The sequence below is a fragment of the Phalangium opilio genome, unplaced genomic scaffold, assembly GCF_054372755.1.
Source record: "Phalangium opilio isolate 3A_F unplaced genomic scaffold, DU_Popi_V2 ptg000344l_1, whole genome shotgun sequence".
NCBI lineage: Eukaryota > Metazoa > Arthropoda > Arachnida > Opiliones > Phalangiidae > Phalangium > Phalangium opilio.
In genome coordinates this window covers 1,326,387-1,352,809 of record NW_028324227.1, presented here as the reverse complement: position 1 = coordinate 1,352,809, position 26,423 = coordinate 1,326,387, and the positions used below count along the sequence as shown (strand labels likewise).

Here is a 26,423-nt window from a genome sequence, read left to right as displayed (position 1 = left end):
TTCCTCTAAGCTATGCCATCTATAAGGTACGAGGCTTGGTTATAATCTTATTTCATTTTTCATCTAATAAATGCAAAATTTAAATAAAGGCCTATATATTATTGAGGCGACAAGAAGCGGAGCTAGAGACGGTACAAATTGGCTAGCCTATCTCGTGTAGTACATTCGGGGCTCCGTCTGGCGTTGTCTCTTAGCGTGATAGACATAACCTAAGGTGGTGGCTTCTCCCTGCGCAATGTTCTACTAACAAGTAGACTCGTTTTATATCAAATTCAAAAGTCATTTTAATCAAAACTATACACCAAATATTGCGTAATGGAAGAGTAATTTCGAACTCATATTTTCGAAATGTTTCATACATTCTTACTTCCTCACTGAACTGCATTATTTTGCATATTATTAATTTACCGAAGCATAATTTTCCAGATACAGAACAGTCCATTTATATGGCATCATCATTTACAAGGCGACACCTGGCCTGGCTTTATTACGAAGAGTTACAATGAATATTACCAAATACAGATGTCAGCCACTCAGTGAAATCGTTGACGTTGTACCTGTACTTAGGGGATAGAATTTAATATGAATAATCCCTACCCTTGATAGTGGTAAATTAATTACGCTTATCCAGGTTTACTGGGAATCTGCAAGCGATTAGTTCATGGCAAAATACAGGTCTGGGACTCTGTCCTTGCAACCACCCAAACTAACTTTCAGATTGTCATAGACCATACAATAACTGTCATCCCGTAATCAAGGCCCCACGTTCCAAAAATAATGTCCCTTGGGTCTACCACTTTAAGGCTGGTTTTCACTAACCCAAAACGCGGGATAATCCGCTTTTCGCGCCTTTTTCTTACACAAAGGAAAGCGGTGGCCAATAAGAAGCGTCGAATTCGTGATGTCGAGAATAATATCTATAAATATACAGAATAGTCCCGAATACTTTGTCAAAATATACTTCATCGTTATTTGTGATAAAACTGATTGTTTTTTCACATACTATAAAGTTATTAAGGAAATCGATGGGTTGCAGAGGCATTGTTTTTACTTTGATCGGTGAAAACCAGCCTTTACAACATTCAGTGTCTTCCTACCCACGTACTACCTTCCTTGGTACGGGACCACGCTTGAACCACTTTTATTTTTCTTGTTCCTTTTGATTAATGTGTGATGTATGATCCAATATATATATGGCCTTCCCAAGACTAAAGTGACAAATAGAAATCCTTCTTGGTATAAACTTAGTCTATACGCGAATAAAATAATTTCACACTCGAATATTCGCCCTTAATGTGGTTGGTATGCAAGTCAAGCAATTAAACTATAATTGTCCTCGATATTTGTTAGGTTAGAAATCTATACTAATCTTGTTTTACTACCAGAATTAACGCTGACAGACAGAAAACTGCCTCATTATGATGTAAAGGAGTGGAAGCGAGTTGTACTTTGCGTTGCGTACATTCAACTAATTTCTGGGATATTAATGGTAGGAATACGTCAATTCATAGTACGCATATCACCAAAGGGGTTTTCTTAGGGTAAGCCTAGTACTGAAAGCTACGCTGGGTGAAAGGGGCTACCTTCCCATTTTTTTTCTTCCTTTTCACCTTGTCAGTAAGGTGTCCCTTGATAAATTAGGAAAAGCTCTACTCTCTTCCTTTCACTGAAACTCTCACTATGAAAAAAGAATCAGGGAGATATATAATAACTCAAGAAAAAGTGGGTGCATCGTTTCAAAGCCTATTCTTCCTACTCCTATTGGAAAAAAATTACTGGTTATAGAGGCTTATAAGAAAAAGATCGTATACCTAAAGAAAATTTCAGGTTTGTTCCCGGGGCTTTACTGTTAAAGAATGAATTCTTCAGATTTGATTGAAGACTTTTTCAAAATTATGTAAGAAAATTTCATCACTACATTTTTTTTCCTTTTTATTAGGTTTTTTTTTAAATTAGAGTGAGAAAACAGTGAAGGTTTATTTATAAATAAGACTGTGTTAATGGTTACTTCATCAACCTAAGATAAACAGGAAGTCGTAGAAGAGATATAAATATAAAGCTGAAGTTAACTAAACTTAGGAACATATATTAATTAAAATTTCTTCTTTACTTAATCACTCGCGATCGTTCCATTTTTTGTCGTGATAATCTCGCCAATGAGTTGATCGATTCCTATAATTATTTCATTTTTAATTAAATAAAGTTTAAGGTCATGGACCTGATTTCAAAGGTCATGTCTATGGTGAATTTCAATCGACATATTTTTCGCGTTCAGTTCAGAATATAAATTAATTGTTGTTGTTGTTGTAAAAATGCCCAAATCCTTCATATACAACTATTTTGTCGAAACCACAACGATATTTGTTATGCAGAGCGAGTAGTTCTATAATATTCTTATTTTTATAAGGACGTCGAGATAACAGTCAAAATTTCCAAAACAAAGTGCATGCCCTTTCCGGGAATGGATGTTTTTTGAAAAATAACAACGTTATAGCGAAAGAGATAAGTATTCACCGTGTGTGTTTATAAATAAACTACGTTTGTTTTAACTTGAACGGAAACACAAAGTTTTGATAACCATGGACCTTTCCGGGCTGGGGTACGTGTAACGCCATTTTTCGGTATACTTTCTGCTATGTTTATATCTCATCACCGCTACCAAAGAAGATTAAGTTGCTCCAGAACCGTCCGTGTAAAGCACATCCAAAATTTCGGCTGCTTTCATACCAAAATAAGTGCATTAGATCTTGAAGAACGCAGTCTATACTTAGACAGGTGCGGCACGGAGGTTTATACCTTGGCATTTTCGAGAGGCCAGTCATTCATCGTATACGGTAAAGAGATTACATCAGAAGGGGATAATAGAAGAAGGATAACGCTCTGGTATCCCCTTAATACTTCAGTTATGTAACATGATTCTTCCCAGGCTCATGCACCCTTTTTGTTCCCTCGCCTGCTCATCCAACTCCAGATGGGCCGTGCTAGGGTGAATTCTATAACTGTTTGGTACTGAATCCTCAGCAATCAACCCACAAACCTTGATTGTCTTGACGTGGGTCAAAAATTCACAAGCGTATCTGCCTTGTCAAATAATGAGGGGACTATTTATCGCGTATGTTTGTTCAGTTTAGTAACCTTGCTCCAATGTTAATTCTGATGTTGGAAAGAATCATGTTACAGTTAATCCGCTTTGTGGTACACTTTTCTCGAAGAGAAGTATTATATACTTCTGATTACACATAACCCGTGATGAGTGTACAGATCTCAGAAAGGATTATCCCGAGGCTGGGAAATATCCGACGCGTGAATAAGTAATTAATAATTTACGATATTTTTCTAGTTTGTCTGATTGGATTGTTATAATCTCGTGGAATGTGTTAGGCTTTGAAAAGGTCGCGCTGCGAATCTAGTTTTGTATTTTTTTATAGTTCTAAAATAGTTTTCGTTGCCACCGTGACCGCACTGAGCGTAAGGGTTAGAGGCAATTGAATTTCAGAGCAATCTCTAAATGAAGACGTAGAATAGTGTCTGCAGGCATAAGGCAAAGGGGATTTTGTAGGATCAAAATTCAGAAGGCAAAGTCGAGATTTTTACGCGCCGATACCGATAGTATCGATCCGCTGGGACTGCGGGGCTTGAAAAACCCCTTATTTTTCGAGGGACCTCACTACTAAGATGAAGAAAGAGAAAAAAGATAAAAACCTTTATAATCATCGGAGCGAATATCAGCTATCAGAAGTCACCCATTAAATGAAAGTGTGAAAAGAGAGCTAGGCCTAGAACCCATTTCAAGTTTGAAAGACGTCAATGGACTATAGCGTTTCATTCACATTGGGAAACTGCGTGCCTTCTGAATGATTTTTCCACCATAAAACAATCATCTTATTCTCTCCTCTATTTGGAATTGGTTTTTCCCCTCTAGGTTGGTCTCTAGGCAAGATTGTTTGTATATGCAAATAGAAATTTCTAATTTCAATTCGCAAGACTGCTTCTCTATTAGTCAACTTTCCACGGCGCTTTCCAACCATAATGAATATAATCGCAAACATTTTTAAAATAATCCTGAAAGAATATTGACCTCATTTTTTCACATTCCATAGACATTTCTCAAAAAATATTACTCAAGATTTGCAGGGCTTTGTCATATTAAATCCTTTAAGAATCATTACAAATAAGAATTCTCATCTCTGAACACATCAAATTCGTTAATCTTGCCTGTCACACTTCTGATCATAACGCAACTACTAACGCCCTTACTCCAGAAGAAGAAGAATACTTTTTTCCCACCCGATCCTAACCTTCCCCATGGAATATCCTCAAAAACTGACTTAGCCCCGATTGTTCTAGTTCCACGAGACGTATACGTCACGCTTGATTTCCTCTTCCCTTGACTTTCCTATACGCGCTGGTCATTTTTAAGAGCTTGGAAAATTGGAACTCTCGGGGTGGGAAACGAATCACCCGAGAAACACAATTTAATGTTTTTCTTTCACGGGGACAATGACGGTGAAAGAGGGACGGAGGCCAAGAACGGAGAAGGATTAAATCGATTGTAATTTTTTTCTTTCTTGTTATTTCTAGTGATTTGATTACGACGGACAAGATCTCCCGGAAGAAGCTGGGAAAAAGGAAACCCCATTCCGTACGATACACCATGTCCCTAGTTGGAGATAAAACATTTGATGGCAGACGTACGTAAGCTAAAAATAAAGCCAGGAGTCTAAATAACAGAAATCCAAGCAACCAGAAGTAAATGAGCGTCGACGTAATCGTAAATATGTCTGTGATAGCTAAGCTACTCGGCGTGGATAGGGCAATGGTAACCGAGAAGAATTTCCTGTCCACGTAGACACTAAACACTAAATAGTCGTTGTATGAAATATCTTTATCCGTAAGTTCATAAGATGTGTTCCATTCACGTGTATTTCCCTATAAAAAGTCTGAATTGCTAACCCAGGCCTGTTGTTACAATGATACCGATGATAACTTCGGAAATATCCATTTTTGCGATTGTGTATTTCCTCGTTCACATTTTGGGTACCTGCGCGTATGTTTGTTTCAACGGGCAAAAATCGATAAGCCTGGATTTGTTTCATTTCTACTTCGGTGAAAACTTCGCCCTGGACGTTTGTGTAATCCATATAAATCCCCAACAAAAGCTAAAGGCAACGCAACCTTACGCTACAGGTGAAGTTAGTTCGTCTCTAAAGGACGGTGAATCTCTGAAAAAAAAGGTACAACACAGGCAAACACTTCACTTTAAATCGATTTCAACTTTCCCATTTGGTTTAAACTTTCGGAAAAAGTATTATTATCGTTAAAATTTCACAAATGAATTGTTTTGAAGGATTGAACTTTATCAATGGAGAATAGTGATGATATTTATAAGAGGTTTAGGCACTTAAAATTGAGAAAACAAAGCGAGTTCAACAGGAATTTGGCTTATTTTAAACACACTTGATATAATAGTGAAAAAGAGTTCACTAAACTGAAAAAGGAGATTAATATGGAGTGGTAAGTCTTGGAGCTACACTCTGCTTTGCTATTTTATAAACTGAATTGTTATTTTTTTTTTAATAAAATAGGCAATTTTAATTCTTTGTCACTTAATTTCAAAACAACTTAATCAGGTAACATTTAGCGTGTGAACAAAGTCAAGAACATACGAAAAACTTGTAGTTTTCACACGCAGTCATTACAGCGTTATAGTAAATGCACTGAAGAACTGAACCGAAAATCGGTTTGATAGTCTATGATCAACAAAATAAAATTCACCTAAAGGTGCAGCAATTTCAACTGAAATCTATGGGTCATCCAAAGACCGGCAGAATTTCATATTAAATATTTTGAGACGTAAGTTAACGAAACCATTAAGTAGTTGGCGGAGGGTTGGGGCTATAACATTTTTATGTACCACATTTGAAACATTTAATCCAGGACCACTGTTATCTCTTCAATCCAAAATATTTTCGACTTCACCAAAAAGGTAAGCAAACAAAAGAAAAACATCCTTCGAAAAAGGCTGGTGTGTTGCTCTTAGATTTACGTGCCGATGCCAAGGTGTAGCCAAGCACATCGTTTTGCACTTTAAGAAAAAGAATGGCCAAAAGATCGAAACATTTCTATAACACTATCAAAATAGAGGAGCTAAGTAACTGGACGACGGGGAAACAATTTCGTAAAGGTATATTAGGTACATAAAAAGAAATACTAAACACGCACGAAATATTTTCTTTTTTGATCGAGAAACGAATGCGGGAACGCTCGAAACAACATCACGCTACTTGATTCAAGTTTTCGGGGAGAGGAAAATGAGAATGTAAGTAGTTTGAAATGGCCTAGTCTCCTTTTACAAGGCCTATCAGACATCAACAAATGAAACGATGCAAATTAAACGTAATAAACCTTTTCTTCTATAATTTCCCGATTGCAGAAATATTCCAATCTAGTGTAATAATGCTTTCTGAACTATGTGAAATATTTCGTCTAATAGTCCGCCATTTCTCTCTATAGGTTCTATATACTTTCCCATATATATATATATATAGAAGTAGAGGAGATATGAATCAAAAGCTCAGTACAAGATAAACATTTCACCGTTTGTTTGTTCCTTTGTTGCTTTCGCCAAAGTGTTTCCATTAACTCCAGCTTATCTCCGTACAATTTCCTAGCCCTAATTTGTGAACTTTAGACTGAGTCTAGAGATGGGCGTGATTAATTATCGGCTCTAACCGATGGCTAAAGCCGCACTCAAATTAAGAAACTATTTACTAAGTTATATACAAAAGAATATTGCGAGAAACCTTCCTCGCCGCCGATTCACTCTCGTAACTTTGTGAAAAATGAGAATTACCGCCTTGAATCATTTAGAAGCTAGACCACTTTTCCGAAGTAACCACGCTGCGGAGTTTCTTGCTCTCTAGAAATCTCGAAGGCTTCTAGAATAGTAGTAATCTCACCTCCAGAATCTTCTAAAACGTCATTAATTTAGGCAAAGGACAAATTAATCTTACGTTCGAGATTCGAGGCAAAATCGCGCTTCTCCCCCTTTCCCGTTATCAGGGGAAAATGACCGAAATAGTCCAAGGGTATTTTACAGAGGTTAAGCGCATCGAGCTTTATGTACCCGAAAAAGCATTGACCCTCATTTTACGCGTCCGGTTTGGTAAGGTTTTGTTAGGTTGGAAAAGGTGGCAAATTATTGGCCCTCTGATGTTTTCCACACTGTTTTTGACCTTGGTCACCTTTACTGCAAAATTTTCTTTTTTGGTTTTTTTTTTGAAATTTGAAAAAAGCGGGGGTTATTTTAGATCTGAATTTTCCGCTCTATCGAATGGTGTGGTTGATTTTGATCTAAAATGATTTTTGACCTTATTCACTCATACCGAGATCCTACCAAACTCTGTACCTCGACTATTCTGAAGAAATTAATTGCTACAAGTTTGTAATTACTATTTAAATAATAAAGAATTATTTCACGTCCTCGCCTTGAAAGGAGATAAAATCATACCTGACTCAGTGTCCAGTCCAGTTTTCAACACACTTGGAATGATTTAAGCGTTTTTGGTTTCCTCTGGAGATATTTTAGCCGGATTAGAACGTCATTAATTACACAAATGCGATCATCTATTAAAGTAATGAAGAAGAGATTTTACAAAAAATATAAAAAAGGGTATAAAAAGGTATAAAATGTTAAAGAAACTTATTTTTTTCTTCTTATTTTAATCCATTATCACCTTGCCGGAGACCCGAAGTTTAATAACATAAAGAGATTGCATTTTTCGTAATTTTAAAACTGTAGTATAAAAAATAACGTTTTTTTTAAACTGTCGAAGCAAGCTGACAAGGTGTTTCCTTTGAGATTTCCCGACTTGTAATTCAAAGGTTTTGAACCCTATTTTGTAGACCATAATGTCTATTTTAATTTACTGTCTTTAGATTTAACCTTAATGATAAGGAAAAACATCAAATTTTTATGCTAACTTCTTGAGATATTTGTAGATTCTCGACTTGTAATTATGCGATTTAATTGTTAGTTATATCATTTGATAAAACATCAGCCCGGACTGTTAAATGCCATAAAACATTGTCGACTTGAAATCGTCCAAAGAACAGTGCCCTTAATTGCTGTGAGATCTTTCAGAAACACCCTGTATACTAGGCTCCCTTACTTGCTAAATTCGGTCTAAATGAGTTATTGGTAGCAGTAGGCTTAAACAATGATTTATGATTATAGATTTCCCTAAAGTGTGGAGATTGATCATGTGAATAATTAGAAGCCAAGTTACTAATTATCTTACAAACTAAGCCTAAGATGTAAGAGAAGTTTCCACTTACGTCAGGTGACTTTAAAGTGACAAATGACAGATTCACAAAGCCTAAAATCCCCAAACAATAGAGCACATTCAGATGAGATGGCAGAACCTATAGACCAAACATTAGAAAACTAATTTAGAAAATGTGTAGCCGTAGGAGTATAATTATTTTTCTTGAGTCTTCAAAATCGAAACATATAATTTTGAACACAACTTTTATAACCATTTTATTTATTCATTTTATATGTACAATTATCTGTTATATAATTTACATGCAAACTGTGTTGTTCATCATGATAAATAAGAGACGAGGATAATGTATACTCTGGTGTTTGTATCGTGGACTGATATTTAAGAAATTGATATATATATATATTTAATATCAATTACGTATGGTTTTTCAAGCGTCTTCTTATTGCTATACAGTTATACAGTGCGTTCCTTAACGCGTCAAATACAGAAATAAAGTTTAGGATTAAACTTGGCCATGACAATTATACGAAATTACGGAATTAACACCTAAAAACGTGGGTTCAAAGAAAAATTTAACCATTTTATGTATGTATACTTTTACTTATCACCATAGACTTTTCGAAGACTAAATGTATATCATAATATAGAACCAATTATGTTTGGAATATTACTGGGTTTACGTACATACACGTATCTTAATTTGTTGTTTTTTTAGAAACTGTACATGTAATAAAAATTGCTACCATCATAGGCACAAAGTGTCCAATATAATTGTAATTAAAATGACATGAAAGAATGCTGGTATTTCTCTGTTAATTACCATTCAGACCGTGCGCTTGTTTAAACTGACAATTAATCAGGGTTTTAATTGGTGTATGTTTTTAAAGGACATTCGAGTTAATTAAATATATTATTTAACCAGTAGGCGGGGTTTATTACGGGGTCAAAGTTTAAGACGGTTTACTCTCATGACGTCTTTTTATCTTTATTGACTTACTTCAAATTACCTGATACGTTTATTGGTTTAATAACATAAATTCCGGCATCGATACGACTTGAAACTCTATAAGTTCTAATATTGTTTAAAATCTTATTTGAATCGGTCTTGTGGTTAATTGCTTACTAAGAAAATGGACTCCCAATTATTTCTATTTTGACCAAACGATAACGAACAAGACTTAAATTAGATCTTGGTTTCAATTGGGTGTAATTTTGGTTTTGATAACTTTACCCTATCAATTATAAGAATAGCGAATTAATCTTTTTTAATGAAATTTATGTATTATTATAGGGAATTTATGTAAAATTTCCAAGGTCTTATAATTGCATCGCAGATTTAACCAAATTCCTCTTTTAAAATTTTGAACTCAAATTGTGTTTCAATGCTAGTCTAGTTATCTTTATAATAATTGGAGCTTAAATATTTTCTAATGAAGAAAACCTAAAACTGCATGATTAGTTCGAAGAATGTTCCTTAAAAATCTAACATCTTTTTTGATAGTTTAATTTTTTCTGGAATGTGTGTTATAATAATCTATATATTAACTTCATAATCAAACCCTACTTATATATATATTATTTTTCTTTGGTTTTCTATGGATGTATATCCGATTTTATAATATATATTAACATCTTATTGTTAAATATATTCCAAAATTTTTCTTTGTAAATTACTTCAAGAAAGGAAAGAGAGCTCAATTCCTTTTTCAGTAATTAGTGCATCTCCAAGGCCTGATTTCTTTCATTATCAACTTTACCAGTTTTTACAAACCATAAAATCACTCATCTCTATGATGATGATCCCTCTTTCTCCTACCATCCGATTCCAGAACGTATTGGGAGTTGTCCAAAATGAGTTTCTCTTCTTGAAGTTGCTTCTCCAGGTCATCGGTGTTGCCTTTCGGCTCCGTGTCACTTCCAACCTCTTCGGAATCTTCCTCGGAGGACGAATGATGAGTTTCAATTTTGGGGGAGACGGAGACGGTCGTTTTGGTTGCGGGGGCGTTATCGGCTTCCCTTAGTTGACTGTTGGCTGGAGCGGAAGTAACTGAATCCTCTCCGGAAACGGACTTTTGACGGCCGTTCGCTTCTTGATGATGGCTTCCTTCCCAAAAATGATGGCCAGTACCAACTGCAATCAGTAATGGAGGTTAATTACGTTGCTATGACGGGTTAAATCGCGATGATTAAGTGTTTAAAGATAATTTTACTTTGAACTCCACCCTTGGATCGTTTGATGACGTCCAAAACTGATTTGGTTTCACCTCCAAGTTCTTTCAATTTTTGCGACTAGAAATAGAAAATTCCCCTTTTGACATTATCCGCACTATCCAAAATTTTCTATCATGACTAATTATTCACACTTTCGGTTAAGATTTTTGTCATTGTCAATTAACGAGGGGAGCAATTATTGAAAATAGGGACGGGGCTTAAAGTTATCCAAGCAACTATCTTAATTGCCATTCCCTGCTGTACAATGCTATAGACGGAAGTTAAAGCGTAAGTTCATAAGATAATGTTCCATAAGTATGACACTACCTACGCTTCGTAATGCGAGAGACTTACAGCTCGAACTAGTTCGAAAACGACAAGCGAGAATTAACTACACTCCGTTAATTTTGTAGTCCATCTTCCTTTTTAGTCTGCACTAAGCCTTTGACAGTGCCTCACCAGAATCTATGACGTTTCACCTACGTCACTTCATGACAAACTTATGGAACAAATCTTATGAACGTATGTAATTAGTGATAAAATTTTACACATACCAAGGCGTAAATTTCCTTCAAAATCTTCTTCTTTTCAGCCTCCTGTAAACATTAAAGAAGCAATCGGATTTAATTAAGTACCATACATATTAAATGTTTTCTCGTATCGTCCTATAGTTCAAAATGTTCAAGGCATAAACTAAATGTACACGTATATACCCCATAATAAATTTCCAAGCAAGATCGAGGATCTTGGACTTTTGGAATAACGCGTCTTTCTCTTAAGCCTACATTGAAGGGTATTACGTATACGCATACCTTCATTTTCTCCGTTTTCAATTTATTCTCGCGGTGAAGCGCCATAGATTTTTCTCTTTCTTCGTCAACATCATCCCCTTTTGGCGTTTTATTAGTCTTGAGCGCCTCTTTCAGATGGTGGTTCCTCGGTTCTGCCACGGGCTGGCTTCTCAACTGACTCTCCAATTCGTCCCTGTATATCTCGGACGCTTTTGGCGCTACTCCTACGCTAACCTCTTTATTCAAATCCTCCGACGCTCCTCGGACCTGTAAGGAAAAGTCCAACGTGTCAGTAGCGTCATAACTTTGTTCGTCTATATATATGTCTGGAATTTTGCGAGCCGCGAAAAGCTGGCCAAGAATGAATAGAGTTCAGTAACCCCTTTTAAATATTCACTCGAAAAAATTTCACAAAACGTCTAGCGATAATGCCTAAGTTTACAACTGACAGCGTAAGTAACATAATTTAGTTAAGTATGTCATATCATATCGGAGTGTTGAAGTCTTTTAAGGAACATTTAAGGGCTTTCGCATCGATGAAAACATTTCGACGGGTTTACTATTGTTTTAAGTTGATATAAACAAGTACTATGAGATAAGGATAAACTATAAGTGGCATTCTTACGCGTTTTACGTTACTTATGTTGATGGTTTTATTTAAAGTATTTTTTTCACGAAACCGAAAATGGATCAAAATGGAGCTTTTATCAAAGCAAACAAATTTTTCATTGAACGTCTGACATGTACATACGTGCAGCTTAGTGTTTTTATTTCAAGACAGTATATTTCAATATAATCTTGACCTTTTAAAATATTGCCTCTACCATAAGTTCATAAGATATGTTCCATAAGTTACTGAGAGCTTGTCATGAAGTGACGTAGGTCATAGACCCTCGTAAAGCGGCGCCTGGTGAGGCGCTGTCAAAGGCTTAATACAGACTAAATAGAATGATGGACTGCAAAAACCGAGTGTAGTCGTTCTCGAACTAGCTCTCAGTAAGTCTCTAGCATTACGAAGCGTAGGTAGTGGCAGGCTTATGGGACATATCTTATAAACGTATGCTCTACTTACAGCGAACTCTTTCAGTTGGTCTCTATTTTGAGCGAGGCTTTTACTGAAAGCTACCAAATCTTTGGTTCCGTTGGCGGAAACTTTGGACGTAGCCTTCTTGTCCAGCTCGGAAGCCAAGGTCTCTAAGCGATGAACGAAAGCTTCGAGCCATCGCCTTTCTTTGACGTCTTTGACGCGGTTGAGCATGTGAAGGGCCTCCGATAACAAACGCGTCGTCTTGCGAGTGAATAACTGAGGATAACCGCTATGTTCCGAAGCACCAGTTTGGAATTCCGGCGTCTGTCATTTCAATTGAATATTTAAACCCATATAAAAATACTCTGATCAAAATAGCTTTGTTTACCTCTTCATCCGCAACCTTTTTATCGTCTGCAACGTCTTCTGGTCTACCAGCACCTACGAATAAATATTTTTTAAGTTACACATAAGACTGTATGTTTCAAACATTTATTTTGACAGTACGAAAAGCTGTTTAAAGAGAGTACAGGGTTAAAGGAAAAGAAACCATAAAGGGGTTTACGTCTATGTGTTTTTCAACGAGCGCCTATAGAAATGTTTCAGCCGCTGTACATTAGTGTTCAGAGCGAAGTTACCACGCGGGGTTATATTGGATTATTCGCAACATTGAAACATAAAATCTCTGTTTGTGATGTTTAAACACGTATCAACATCAAATCAATTACGTATAGAAGAGTGTATGTACCTTATTGATCTGTGCAAAGGCTCTATTATATGAAAACCTCCAAACACACACCGTAACAATAAAATATATAACATATTTTATCAAAAGCCAAATATTTCTAGCATTGATCCTTTTATAATGTATAGAAATACGGCTGTATCCCAGATTTCTTTATTCAACCGCGAAATATTGAAGACGCGGGAAATCGGATGAGCTCAGACGGTGGTCTCTCTATGGGATAAAACCGACCTTCTGAATACACAACAAGAACTACTTCAATAGTAATAAGAATATTGAACTGGTAAAATGATAATAATTTAGTTGTCATCCTGGCGTGGTGTAGTTCAACCATAAGCATATTCGCCTCGAACCATATACAAGATTATCAGAAATATCTTGTATATGCGGCTAACTGATATCATTTCAATATTCTTTGGAGTATTGAATAATATTATGGCATTGGATTTATTTAAAGTGGATCAAAGACTCGCGCGTAGAAGATGTTTGTAAGGATGAAGGTGTAGTCGTTTGCTTCCCCGGGGTAATAGAGAATAGCCGCTCTAAAATGGACTTAATGTCCCTCCTAGGCTTAGAGATTCCGAGGAATTCTAGCGTCTATAATTAGAATGAATGATCTGTCACACCGGAATTCGGTACAGGTTTTTTTTACGCCTGGACAGTCTTTGGAACCATACAATGCCAGTGTAATGGCAGAATCATTATGGTAGTCAAGGGCTTTTCTACAGTGGATTTACTAACGACCTTAAAAGCTTTGAAGTTTAAACGAAAAGTCGATTTTACGGCATTCAAAAGATATACTACATCATAGTTGGATTGTTTAAAAAATATATACTGTATAAGATTAAAATTTATGGCAATGATCTTTTTTTCGCAAGTGGTGACACAAATAGAAAAGAGTACTATACTAATAGGATGTGAAGTCGTATCATACTCAAAATTAGACCGATGTAATTTATATTACTTTCCTACGATTTCATTTCTGCAACTAAATTCTATTCAATAAAACTATTTTGGTGTGAATTAATCCATTCAATGTATGAACTTTGATATTTGAACTTTTCTTTTAAAAGAAAATGTTTCCTCATTTTTAGAGTGAGTTACTAGAGCTCTGACTTTCAGCCATAATATATAGGAGACGTATTTCAAAAGAAAATTTCACTTTTCAAAATTGCAATTTTTCTAATATGTTCAAAGAAGAATTTGTAACACAGAATAATCCGAGTTATTTTCGAGTTTCACTTTCCATAAACCGAATCCAATATACCACTTTCAATTCACAATTTCAGCGATATTAAAGTGCAGGGTAAAGAAACAGATTAGCCCTGATTGTATCGTGTATACTTTTTCTAAAGTAAACCAGACAAAAGTTAAACAAAGAAATTCGAAACAACAAAGCTTGACGAATTTTTCTAAACAAATAGACATTTCTCTTCGGATTTCGGTTTACATCAGCGAATTCTTTAGTATCCTAGACAACGCGTGTTCAGAATAGAAATTTTAAAGCACCTAAGCTCCCTGTTAAGCCTATGCCATTCCTAGCAATTTTACACTACACTCAATCTTGTTTTTTATCTACGTGTAATTAAAGTACACGTAGATTTTGGAAACGGTGTTTGTGGTGGCCTTGAGTGTGTGTCTGTGGAGAACGGGTACAAGAAGTTGAAGTTAGATGAGAAACTGGTTAGAAATGATGCCCTGAACAAGAAGTATAAAAGGATGTTCGCAGATACTAAAGAAGAGATTCTGCTCAAGAAGTATATCATGACGTTTGCTGACGTAAACAGAAGGCATTCTGGTCAAGAAGTATATCATGATATATGAGATGGAATTGGTTTTGTAGAATTTCGCTTACACAGGTAGATACTACCAAATGATATAGTTTTGTTTTTCAAATAAAGGAACAAAGGTTTTAATTGAAACAATAGTTCCCTCTCTTTACTTTTAACTTCTAATTCAGTCTTTTCTCTTTTTCCCGTCTTTTCTTGGTTTTCATTTTCGCTTTCGCAAAATCCAAAAAGGCAACTAAGTTATCCAAACGTTAGCAACATTTTGGAAAACTTAATTAGCGGAAAGTTAATCTCCATTCTCGCGTAACTTTCTTAGGTCTTAGTGACTGACGTGATTCGCGGGGCCGAATACCATTAAAGGCCAGTCATTTGTATAATCTAGATTCTCGCCGTGCTATTAACTTTGACCTTGGGAGACTGAAAATGGTTTCAATTGTTATCTCGGTGCCTAGCCGCCACTCCGGAAATGAATTGCAATCGATCCGGTATGCGCCGAGAGGAAATCGAATGTTATTTCTCAATAAATCTAGACTGGCCTACCACAAACTTAAAGGAAAAGTTCAGATAACATAATATTATACCTTAAAAGAACGGATTTTTTTTCCAATTATAAAAGGAAAAATATTACAAAAAATAAAAGGTTCAGTGGCGTCTGCTAAAACGAACCACTTACCCCTACGGGAGTAACGGCATTGGTTGAATTCTCACAGACTGAGAGAGGTAAGGGTAAGCTCATGGTTCGGGCTAGCAGACGCCATTAAACCAATGGTGGAAGGCGCAGTAGTCAACGTTTTCAAGACTAATTAAATGCTAATTATTTTGTAAAAAGAGATTTTTTTTAATATTTTTCCCTTAACATTTATAAAATGGCCTTCTTTTATGGTATAAATGAAACCGAGCGTTATCTAAATTGAATTATTATCCAATCACTCCAAAGACTTCCTATTTTTGGAAGGCATGCCAAGTAATCATCCCCACGCCTTCAAAGTAAAATATCCATTTACAAAGCGCAAAGTCTGAAATATTCTCAGCCTAGTGAAGTATTTCATAATCTAATCTCGAAAATAATGCGAAACTTCCTATTTTTAATCTGAAAGAGAAACCAATAATCAATAACTCGATATCCAACGAAAGTTCGTTTGAAGGAAAAGTTTACAATGACGTTCATGCATCTTTAAACAGTTCTCAATCTAAACATAATATTGCATAATTAGGATGAAAATGTTTCGATAAAAAAGGTTAAGATCACAACAACTATGAAGGACATATTCGTAGTTTTTTCCCCACAAGCTCTCAACTCTCAATAGAAAATAAGTATAAAAAAGTTTAAGTTTTACAACTCTTTGATTGATGAGACGAAACTCTCCCATATAATATTGATTTTTAAACTTTAGAACTAGGTATATATTGTAAGAAAAAAGGAACATAATCCTCTTTAAAAAATACGAAAGGGGAAACTAATTCGCCAAAATTCTGGTCTATAAACCTTTATCACCTTTCATGTGGCAGTAACAAACGCAAAATAGCCAATTAATACCATCATAAATGCTGTCATAAATATACTTCTAACGCAAATCTTAACTGAAATCATGGTACATCTGAATACTCGAATAATTTTCCAGATCTTTCTTTTCTCCTGACTCGATGTACTTACAACAAATCCTGTGACACGACCTTCTGTCACATGGCGTAAACAAGTAGTATAATATTTTCATTTAATATTCACCCTATAATTTGGAGAAATATTCCACACTCTTTCCTTAAGCTTTTGCTTTTCTTCCGGATTATGAAAAGAGGAAATTGATATCCCAAAAATTTCCATAAACATCTTGAAATTCCGCACTTTAAAATTGGACGGCAAAAGTCCTGCCACTCCACGTACTAGAGTACTAAGGTATACCTCTATATATAATGTACCCTCGAAAGGGATCTGTCAGGGTAAAAAAAATTACTGAAAGTTGAAAGATAAGAGTGTTTGTTCGACCTTAAATTAAGTGCGGGGTTTGTGGCCCTGATTGTTGGAGAAAGGTCGGCCTTTCTGGATATTTCTCTTCGGTAAGCTTCTAAAGAAAAAGGCCCTAATAGCTAAGAGGATGTCTGAGTCTGTTTCTCTTCTAGATTAAGGCGCGTTTCCCAAAAGCCTCCGCTCAACCACCGACGAAAAAGGGTCTACGCCGTTCTTTCGGATTATAGAAAGCCCTCGTTTTCCAGCGCCCTTTATTTTACACCCCAGTTTGCTTTTCAGACCCCATAGAAGTCCGATTCAAAAGAAGTGTACCGCTCTTTTATCAAATAGAAAATAAAAAACAGAAAGAAAAAAGAACTTAGGGACTCGGGGAGGCCAGTGAGCTTTGGATCAATGCCAGGGAAAATATGACGATTTTGAGGGGAATGTGAAATGCACACTGAATGAGGATTAGGCTTAGAAAGCGTAAAACTGAATATGACTTGTTTGCCAAAATGCCTGAACCAACAGAAAGGAGTGTGTTTATCTGTTAAAACAGAGTAACACTATTAAGGGGAATATAAAAACACGAGGAAGTTTTATTTGGGATGTAAAAAACATGCGAAAGGTTTTTTGGCGTGTGAAGACGTACAAATCATAGTAGTTAGTATAATAACACTGAGTACTAATTGATGCAGAAGGCATTGGAAGCTCACTGTAACAGTCTGTAGCTAGAAAACATTAAAGAATTGCAAATCGAATTTGTCAATATTGAAAGCTATAATATCATGTTTTGCAAAGCTAAACACTATCAGACAGATGAAACAGGATCCTTTTATTATAATTTAGACTAAATTTACGGATATTATATATTTAATATCAACAAGAACATATTACACTGACCCGATTTTATTTTGTCATAACTTCAAAAAAAAAAAAAGAAAACATTTTCCTTGATACCTGAAATGAGACGGAAGCTACGCATCTAAGATTATTTCCTGTAATGTCATCGGCAAACGATTTACGTTTCCTCTTCCCTTTAAACGTTAGATGCTCTTTAGAGCGTATATAAAAGAGGAGCCGGGAGTTTTCTTTTCGATTCTTATCCAGTCCTCTTTTGATATGGGTGGAAAAGGACTAGATGGGGAGAAAGTGCGGAGAAAAAGAGAATGTTTTTCTTCGTGTCCTAGATTAAATAGGATGGCTAAAAACGTCATCCTATTGTTCCTCCATCTGAGAGGCACGGGGGTGTAGAATTTAGACGAAATATCTTCCCTCTTATTAATTAAAAAACAAAATAATAGGCACTTCAAAAACTGTCCTCGTTTTTATGAAAGTATTCCAAAGGATAAGCCGATTATAATTCAACTTTAATTATCTTTCTATTTATTTTTTATTCTGAAAGGGGAAGCTCTCCGTGCGTATTAACATTATAAATTATATTAGACATATATATATATATATATATACATATACTAGTTTGTCCTCTTTAGCGCAAAGCCAACTTATAGGGGTAAAGCTCCTAATGCTTTTTCTACGAGCCCCTGTAGAAATGTTAACCCGCAATACAGCTATGTATATAATAATAATAATTGTATTTAAAAGCATCTTGATATTATTATAATTATTGCATTTAACATTATTTTGATATTATTATGCTGACACTACCTTTTTCAATAAAAAAATTGAATTATGAAAATTTTCTTCAGTGTTTCAATGAAAGTTTACTAATTAAATAAATGATTAAAATTCTTCTCATATCGGTGCTAATATCTTTTACACGCTTATTTATACATCGTTTGAAACACGCAACCGAGCTTGAACCAAAATGAATCACAATTTAAGTATCTCTTTGAATTCAACTTTGTAAATACAATGTTCATTTAAGCGCCTTGAACAGCGGAGCTAAACTTTATTGGCTGAGTGGGTCTAAATTAAGGCTGACAATTTTACCCTTTACTCTCGACAGGATTAAGGGACAAAATATTGGACCAAATTGAATAAAAGCATTAGTCTCTAAATTACCATCAAGGTCGAGTTGGGTGCGGTCACATTCGCGGCGGTATAATAAAAATCAACTTGGGTTGGTTTAAACAAAAATAACAGAATGCCTATTTTATTTGGGAGTTGCTACTTCAATAGCTCCTTATTCACGTAGTTCTTATTTTCGTTTAATTGTTGGAATTAAACACTATGCCTATAAATTTTCACAAAGTGTTTTACAATTTTGCAAAAGTAAAAAAATAATAAAAAGTAAAATAAAAATTCAATTCGTTCAATGTCTGTGCCTATATACTTTTAGGTTTTTATCTCTCCGCCCACACGCCAGTACTTTAGCCGAGTGAAATACGTGACCGGAATGAAGACTGCTCAATTAAGAGCGTAATGTAAGTAACCCCACATTACCATAAATCTAAAAGATACGTGGTTTTGGCTCGAAAACGATCGACATATTCGTACGCTCCATTTCACACGCACGCCGCTTATCGCGCCTATTAATTAGGTTTAACAGTAAATGGTGCCATCGTTTTGGAATTTGCGCGCCTGACACTCCCCTCTCACATCTTAACCTTTGCGTACAGAAAGGTTATAGTTGGGCCCAACCGTTAGTACTCACTATATTGCGTGTACAAAGTAATTTTTCCTTTTGTTATTTTTCGGATTTTTTTAGGAGAAAATTAGCATGCGCGAACGCGAAAGACTAATTTGAAGTTAAAATAAATATCAAAAGGCATCCTGGCACATATAGAGCGATGAAAAGTGCTACTTCAGTTTTTGCTAAGCCTAAAAATTGAAAGGGCGGTTGCGTTTTGGTATATTCAAATCTATGGGGAGATTCCTTAATAATTTAATTATTTATTATCACCTTGAATAGAGTTGTTTAGAAAAAATAAAACACGATTACTAGGCCTAGTTATTAAATTTTGGCATGGCTCACCAAAATAAAATTTAAATAAAACTTTTACTTGTTTCTGATGATTTTAATCAGATTTTATCTTCAATTTAAAAGATTTTAGTACTCAGATTTTGGGATTTCCAAATGTTGAAAAATAATAGGCCTACAATATAAATCTTTATTTAAATTAGATTTTTAATTGTTTCTGAGGTTTTAATTCCATTTTTGAAGTACTCGGTTTTTGAAAACCATACATTTCTTTACAAAACATCAAAAGATCTAATTATTTTCTTTTCAAAATAAACTGAATCTCTCAAAAAACCGTCTCTCATAATACAAGAGCTCAAAAGAGGCTCTGGGAAAAATTAAAAATGACAGGCTTTGTAGCCATGGCAACCTTTTCCGCAATCCCTGGCCCTAACTCCGCGCACCACTCTAAATTTTCTATTCCCTCTTCTTAATATCCCACATTATTATTTGGGAGGGGATTTCTAGGTTCAACGTACACGAAACTCCGGAGAGTGTAATTACACAAAGTTTTGGGCCAAGAGATCTTTATCAACAACGTTGTAAGAGTATATATGCACTTGGTCACCGAGTGTGATAAAATTGGTAAACGAACTGTGTTGTAAATATTCTACATGGCGTATTATCGACAAATTTATGGATGTTAATAACAGTTACTCTTGGCCCGCTCCCTTACGCAATTTCGGACTAAATTTAGAGGATAATTTCGAGTTTTGTTTTGCAATACGATATATTCCGTTGAAGTTTAACATCCAATTTAATTTAATTATATACAGGCTAATATTATAGTCGAGACGTCGGAGAGGTGAATAATGTAACATTGATACTAGAAGGTCTATTGAATTGACTGGAATTGAAATACCGAAGCGTATTATATTGTCTAAATTAGAATTTCAAGACGTGTCCCTTGTTCGAGGCTTCGAGTCCTGTAATAGAAACCCCGTTGAGTACTATGTTTTGCAAGTTAAACGCTGTCAGACAGACAAATAATGCAAATTTCCCGTAATATACTGAAAATTCAAATAGATATTGCTAAAATTAAACATTGAATAATATTATATGCTATATTTCGTTATTCAAAAGCCTTACCGCGAATTTGCTAGAGGAAGACACTACTAGAAGTGATTTTAAAGTCCATCTCTCTAATTAGTCTGTGCTAGGTTTTTTAAATGCCCCCACCATTAAAATTAATGGCATTTAATGCTCGTCACTCTACTAGTTCTTAGTAAAGAGTATAAAATTTAAGTTACGTACATTTTTAACTTTAGCTAAAACAAAATGAAGCTAATTTAAAACGAAAGAGTTATTTTTTAATTTTTACCAATGACCTCCTTATATTTGATCACATTCTCATTTCGAGATTTCTAAAGAAGGAAAAGTAATTAAGGCACCATTGAAATATTAAATCATGGCCACCAGCAGTTCGCCTTGGTTCAATTCCTTTTCTATTCAAGTACTAATTAATGAGAAAAGCGCCCAACCAATGAGTAATTTCTAAGATTTTTAAAAGGAGTTGATGGTACTGAAAGGAGAAGTTAATAATTTATTCCAAAACTCTAGAAATTCGATCAACTTTCTTCTCGAAATTTAGAGGGCTCGAGATGGAAATAACATCTGTTTGTTCATACTCCCTTTTAGCTGGAATCTGTAAATTGAAGTGAGTAAATGCTCACGAAATTCGTAATACTGACTTATCAAAAAATAATTTTGAACATAACACTGGTACCAAGGACTAGTTTAAAAAAATATTCCCATTTCTCAGACTGATCCAAACGGCTGTCTGCAAGGTGAAACGGGAAATGAATATCCGAGACACGGCATAGAAACCACTGTTTTAAGTATCAGCTGCGTGTAAATACATAGCATTAACTTCAAATTATGGTCACCATGCACTTGTGAAAAGAACTCCAACGTGGGAAAGTGAGAGAGGGGGGGGGGGCGCAGACGTGATTAATTAGTTCAAAGGAACTACGACATTTTCTTGGAGGGTACGCTTAATTTCCATATATGTGCCTCTGCATATAGAAATAACGAAAGTAAAAGGTTACGCTTAACTCCCCAAAAGCGGGGAAAACCACCCAAATGACATTTTCTCACTCTCCCTAATTTGGCTTCGTTGGAGGCAGAACAAGAGTTAGGCGTTACAAGAGACGCCATTTTAAACGAGCTCAGACACTTTATCCCCCTCCCCCCTTTGATGTAATTATCCAGGAGCGAAAAAAGTCACAGCTAGATTTTATATATCGCCTTTTAGACATTTTGGGGTTATCGTTAGCGGCTACGATGTCATAGGATCGAGAATTAGTATTTCCCCTTTATACGATATGGTGTCAACGATGTGAGACTGGCTAATAAACTGTAGATTCTATCCCAAGTCGAGGTTACCATGGCGTATTTCCTTGGCTAACTGACCAGGGAGAAATGAGGTAAGGTGGAGTGGAAACCGAAACTCTCCCAATCTGCCTAGAACACGCCCTACCCTTCGATAGGCGATTGTCAAGTGCTGCCGCGTAGTGAAATTTTATTTGTATTAGAAGACACAGGGGGGGTGTCCTTTATGATTCCGTACTGTACGACCCTACCCAAACGCTGAGGATGCTGGGAGGACTTCGGTGCCGTACTTGAGGGTACAGAGGCAACGTTCCACCCTTCTCTCCTTCAAGAATTGACACCCCAGAAAATTATAAATCCCCTAGTAGAAGCAGAAGAAATCTTATAAAATTCAAACGTCTTTGATTCCGGTATATCAATGTTTACACTTAGATCAAAATATCAACCTCCAACGTCTACTGGCGTCCTAACAACGCAACCTATTTTTTGAATTGTTAAAGCAAAGTACTAGAACATATTCCTGGCAAAATGTTTTAATATCAACGTGGATTTCTCTCAAGAGGCTGTTTCTCGATTATTATGGTTGAAATAACACACACTCCAGCACGCGCTAACTGAAATTCTATAAGTTATGGTTTCTATATTTGCCCATTGAATTTTTGCTTTTACGCTCGGATACCCTTGCACCTATTGGAATCTATCCGAGTTTACAAGGTCTCAGAAAAGTCTAATGAAGCGTGTCACGGTCGTGTCATTCGGGGAAGGTAAACCTAATATCGAGGATCTCCCAATTAGTTTCGAGGTCGTATACTTTGGTTCGTGTCTTATCCCGCGTGGGAATTTCTCTCTCTAGAGTCTTTTCACTTTCCTTCTCTTCTTTCCCTTGATATTGCAGATTGATCGAATGCCTTATTCAGGCCCTGGCTTCATCGACTAAAAAGAAATGAGAGAGTAGAGGAAGAAACCCTGGGAGCGGTCTGAAGGTTGAAGTAAACAAAATCGAATTTGGTCTTCTTGAATTTCTTCAAATTTTAGGGCATACTAACTTTTGTGTAGAGAACTTTTAAAGGGGTTAAAAATCTACCATTTCATAAAAAGGCATAATTAAAACTATGTATTGCTTATGAAACAACATACCCTAAAGCATAAGTTTAATATCTTATGAACTTATACCTAAAGCCTAGACCGATTTTTTGCACCTACAACTGCCATACTAGAGACTCTTCGTTTTGAAGGAAGAAGTTTGCGAAAAAACAACAAAGAATCACTCTTTATTGAGCCTTTAATGACTCCTCTTGTTATAATTCGCTACGCCGAGCATTAATCCTATCATTTCCAGTAACCTAAGGTGATAAACAGGCTTTTATTTCCTAAGTCTGACTCCTCCAGGGGCAAATTTCTCTATGGCTCTAAGATATAGAGAGTGGAAGAGCAATCGTTAGAAATTGACACGTCCTGGGAGTGAAGATATACGCGTACAGCTGTCTGTCCCTGGGAGAGCCCAGATAGAGGTAGGACGTGAATCTTCTTTTTAATACTGGGTTTTCCCCTTTTCTTCCTTACAACATTCGCCACTCTACTCTATACACCCTCTTAATCCTGAACTTGCTCGCCCTTCCAAGAACGCTACAACCCACCTTGCACATTTCCCAGTGGTTTAAACCTAATCGATTTGAAGCTAAAAACCAATGCCATATATCGAATAGGTTCTCACACCACGTGACGTAAGTTAGAAGAATTATTGTTTCTCGTTACTGTTCATATAGTTTTGATTTTTGGCAAATCCCTGTCACCTCTATAATATTTCTGTGGTGATGAACTGTATAGTTTCCACCCTAATAATGCCTATTTTTTTGTGCAGGAAATGAGGTAAAAGAATGACGTCACACGAAAACGCATAAACCCTGGGGTGCTATCGCTGCGTCTGGTTTTAATCTCCTTGACACGAGATTGGCTCTGAGTATAGCCTTTTAGCCAATAGCTGGATAATGTATATTCTGTGTAAAAAGGAAGCACTTTCAGTGTGTGTGCTTGTAGAAATTGTTTTCCAGATCCTTCCCTAATATTTTAAGCCGATAAAACCTTAGAGGGTCTCATTTTCTCATTTACTTTTACATCCTTTTCAACTAGGCCTTTGGAAGCGAAATTTTTTCAGCAAATAAAAAAAAATTAAATCAGCCAATTTCTCTTAAGTTCGGTTCGAAAAGACCGTCATTCTTAATTTAATCTTGGAAGAGCTTCGGCATTTTTTATTTAAAATTTCAACTTTAATTCTGTTATAAGCTCTTGGATGGCTGTGGCTTCTCAAAATCTAATCGCAGTCAATACAGAGCGAATCAAGAAGAACAGTCAAGTTACAGCGATGAAGGTTCTCTCCGTGGTTTACTCCCCCCCTTCCGACTTGGTTTACTTTGACTTCGTTAACGTGTAATCACTTTAGACGCTGAACTAATTTTAACGAAGCCAGACAACCAACAACTTTATTGTATGAACATTTTTTAAAGGAAAAGGTTTTTCTAGAATATTTTTATCTCAGATAAAAGTACGCTTACCGAAGCCTACATGCATGGGTAAGATGTATTTGTATAGCAGACGACGTTGTGGTATACATAATGCTATTGGACGACTAGAACCACTTAACTATTTCCCTTGTCTGGTTTAGGGCTTAGTGTAACGTATTTGCTCATATATTAGTATTACACATAGTTTCAATTTAAAATATTCATTACTTTATCCGCGCTGTCGAATCAAAATAAAAAATTTAAACATATCTCTTTCCTTCAAAAATCAGAATATCAGATTAAGTTTCACAAAATTTCTCCCTGAGGCGATGAAAAGGTTTAGGAGTGTTTCAAAAACCCAATTTTAATTAAATAGTAGCCTAAATTAAATTTAGATAGCAAAAGGTGGCACTCAGAAAAGAGCTAGAGGCTAGTTAATTGTGTCTGAATCTAGGATCAAGAGATTTGTTGGTGTAGAGCTAAAAATATCTCACCCATTTTCACACTTTTGAGATAAAAATTTATACGGGGAACCTAATTTAATTAGAAGCAGAATTTTAATTAAATTTACAAGACTAAACGAAAAGTAAATAATATGGTTATACTGGGTAAACTTTGCGAACAAGAAAGTTCGGCATTTAGCAGTGTTTAGTGTTTCACTTTTGTTCGTCTGGTATTTCCCATCTCAAACATTGAATGTCCCCTAAAACTAGGAAATAGTCACACTTGTATAATAAGTCATATCAGCCTTCAATAGTTTCCAACGTTATTGAGCCTTTATCTAGAAGAAGTGTACTATTGAACGGGTAGAAATGCGCGTACGCTGCGATAAAATAAAGCAACACCAGTAATCTGAACCAACTATATCTAGCGCACGAATTTTAAGCGCAATCAAGGCAACTTGAATTTTTCATTCACAAGTAAGTTAATTTTAGCAATAATCCCTTCAGGAGTAAGCCCTTAAAATTCTAAATTCCCTCATCGATCAATTACGACACCAACAGGGGAAATGGATCAGGCGTTAAAGATTAGAAGATCGCCCTAATTCGATTACGGAACACCTTTGCCGTTCTTAATGATCGATTCTGGAGCTTAAAATTAAGCGCGATCCGTAATGTTCTGTCAAAAACAGTACTTACCAGTGGGATTAGAAGCGACAACGGAGACTAGAATCAGCAAAGCAATGATAAAGGTCTTCATTTTCGCTAATTATTTTTAAAAATTGCGTGTACGATCGTTGAACCGTTTTTACCAAAGTCACTATAGACTCGGTTCTCGGAGAAGGGTTTGCTCTTGTAGAGAGAGCAACGCGCGCGAGAATGAGGGATGTATATATTTTCCGCGTGCTAGAGTTGGTTGAAAGTCTGCTTTTGGCGCGAATGGCTTTTCCGTTCCTGACTCTCTTTACTTTTACTATCGAATGAGTCGTCGGAAACTGGAGCCTACCCCGAACAGCGAGCAGAATCCTCTAGCTCGAGCCTCGCCACTACAACACTAGCCTTAATCGATATTGGACGTAAAAGGGGAATTCAAAAGGGGTCGGCAGACTTCGTCAGATGGTGCTCTTGGGAGTTCAGCCCAAGGAGGAGAGACCGGTGGGAAAGGGCCGCCGCTGCACGGAAAAGCCACTCTAAAATCCACTATTTTCTCATGGAAACGTAAACCAAATGCAAGAAGATGGTAAAAATCTATGATTCTAGAGTTTTCGTTCGTTTTCACAGTGCCACGATTTTCGGCTCGATTGTAAAGAATGGTACAAATGGTTAATTATGTGACTAAGTCAGGAACCGTTAAAAGAATACGTGGAACATTCTAATCATTCTTGTCAAAGTTACAGCAGACGAAATCTCGTTTATTAGTGTTGGTCAAAA

At 36.0% G+C, this 26,423-nt stretch overlaps 2 protein-coding genes across 2 annotated transcripts; one reads left to right on the top strand and one right to left on the bottom strand.

Annotated features, from left to right (window-relative positions):
• The first annotated feature begins 1,025 nt into the window (after positions 1–1,025).
• Positions 1,026–9,084, top strand: LOC149609972 (uncharacterized). The gene is made up of 10 exons (XM_089859746.1): positions 1,026–1,116; positions 1,386–1,489; positions 2,761–2,834; positions 4,582–4,691; positions 4,791–4,891; positions 4,958–5,234; positions 5,348–5,514; positions 5,586–5,630; positions 5,702–5,853; positions 5,938–9,084. Exons 1-5 carry the CDS (start codon positions 1,026–1,028, stop codon positions 4,847–4,849), a joined length of 438 nt encoding a protein of 145 aa, XP_089715872.1. The 3' UTR covers positions 4,850–4,891; positions 4,958–5,234; positions 5,348–5,514; positions 5,586–5,630; positions 5,702–5,853; positions 5,938–9,084.
• Positions 8,517–26,065, bottom strand: LOC149609971 (uncharacterized). Its single transcript, XM_089860066.1, has 7 exons — positions 25,692–26,065; positions 12,706–12,758; positions 12,363–12,641; positions 11,312–11,557; positions 11,054–11,095; positions 10,499–10,577; positions 8,517–10,419 (listed from the first exon to the last, which is right to left on the bottom strand). Exons 1-7 carry the CDS (start codon positions 25,750–25,752, stop codon positions 10,067–10,069), a joined length of 1,113 nt encoding a protein of 370 aa, XP_089716192.1. The 5' UTR covers positions 25,753–26,065; the 3' UTR covers positions 8,517–10,066.
• Between the last annotated feature and the right edge of the window lie 358 nt (positions 26,066–26,423).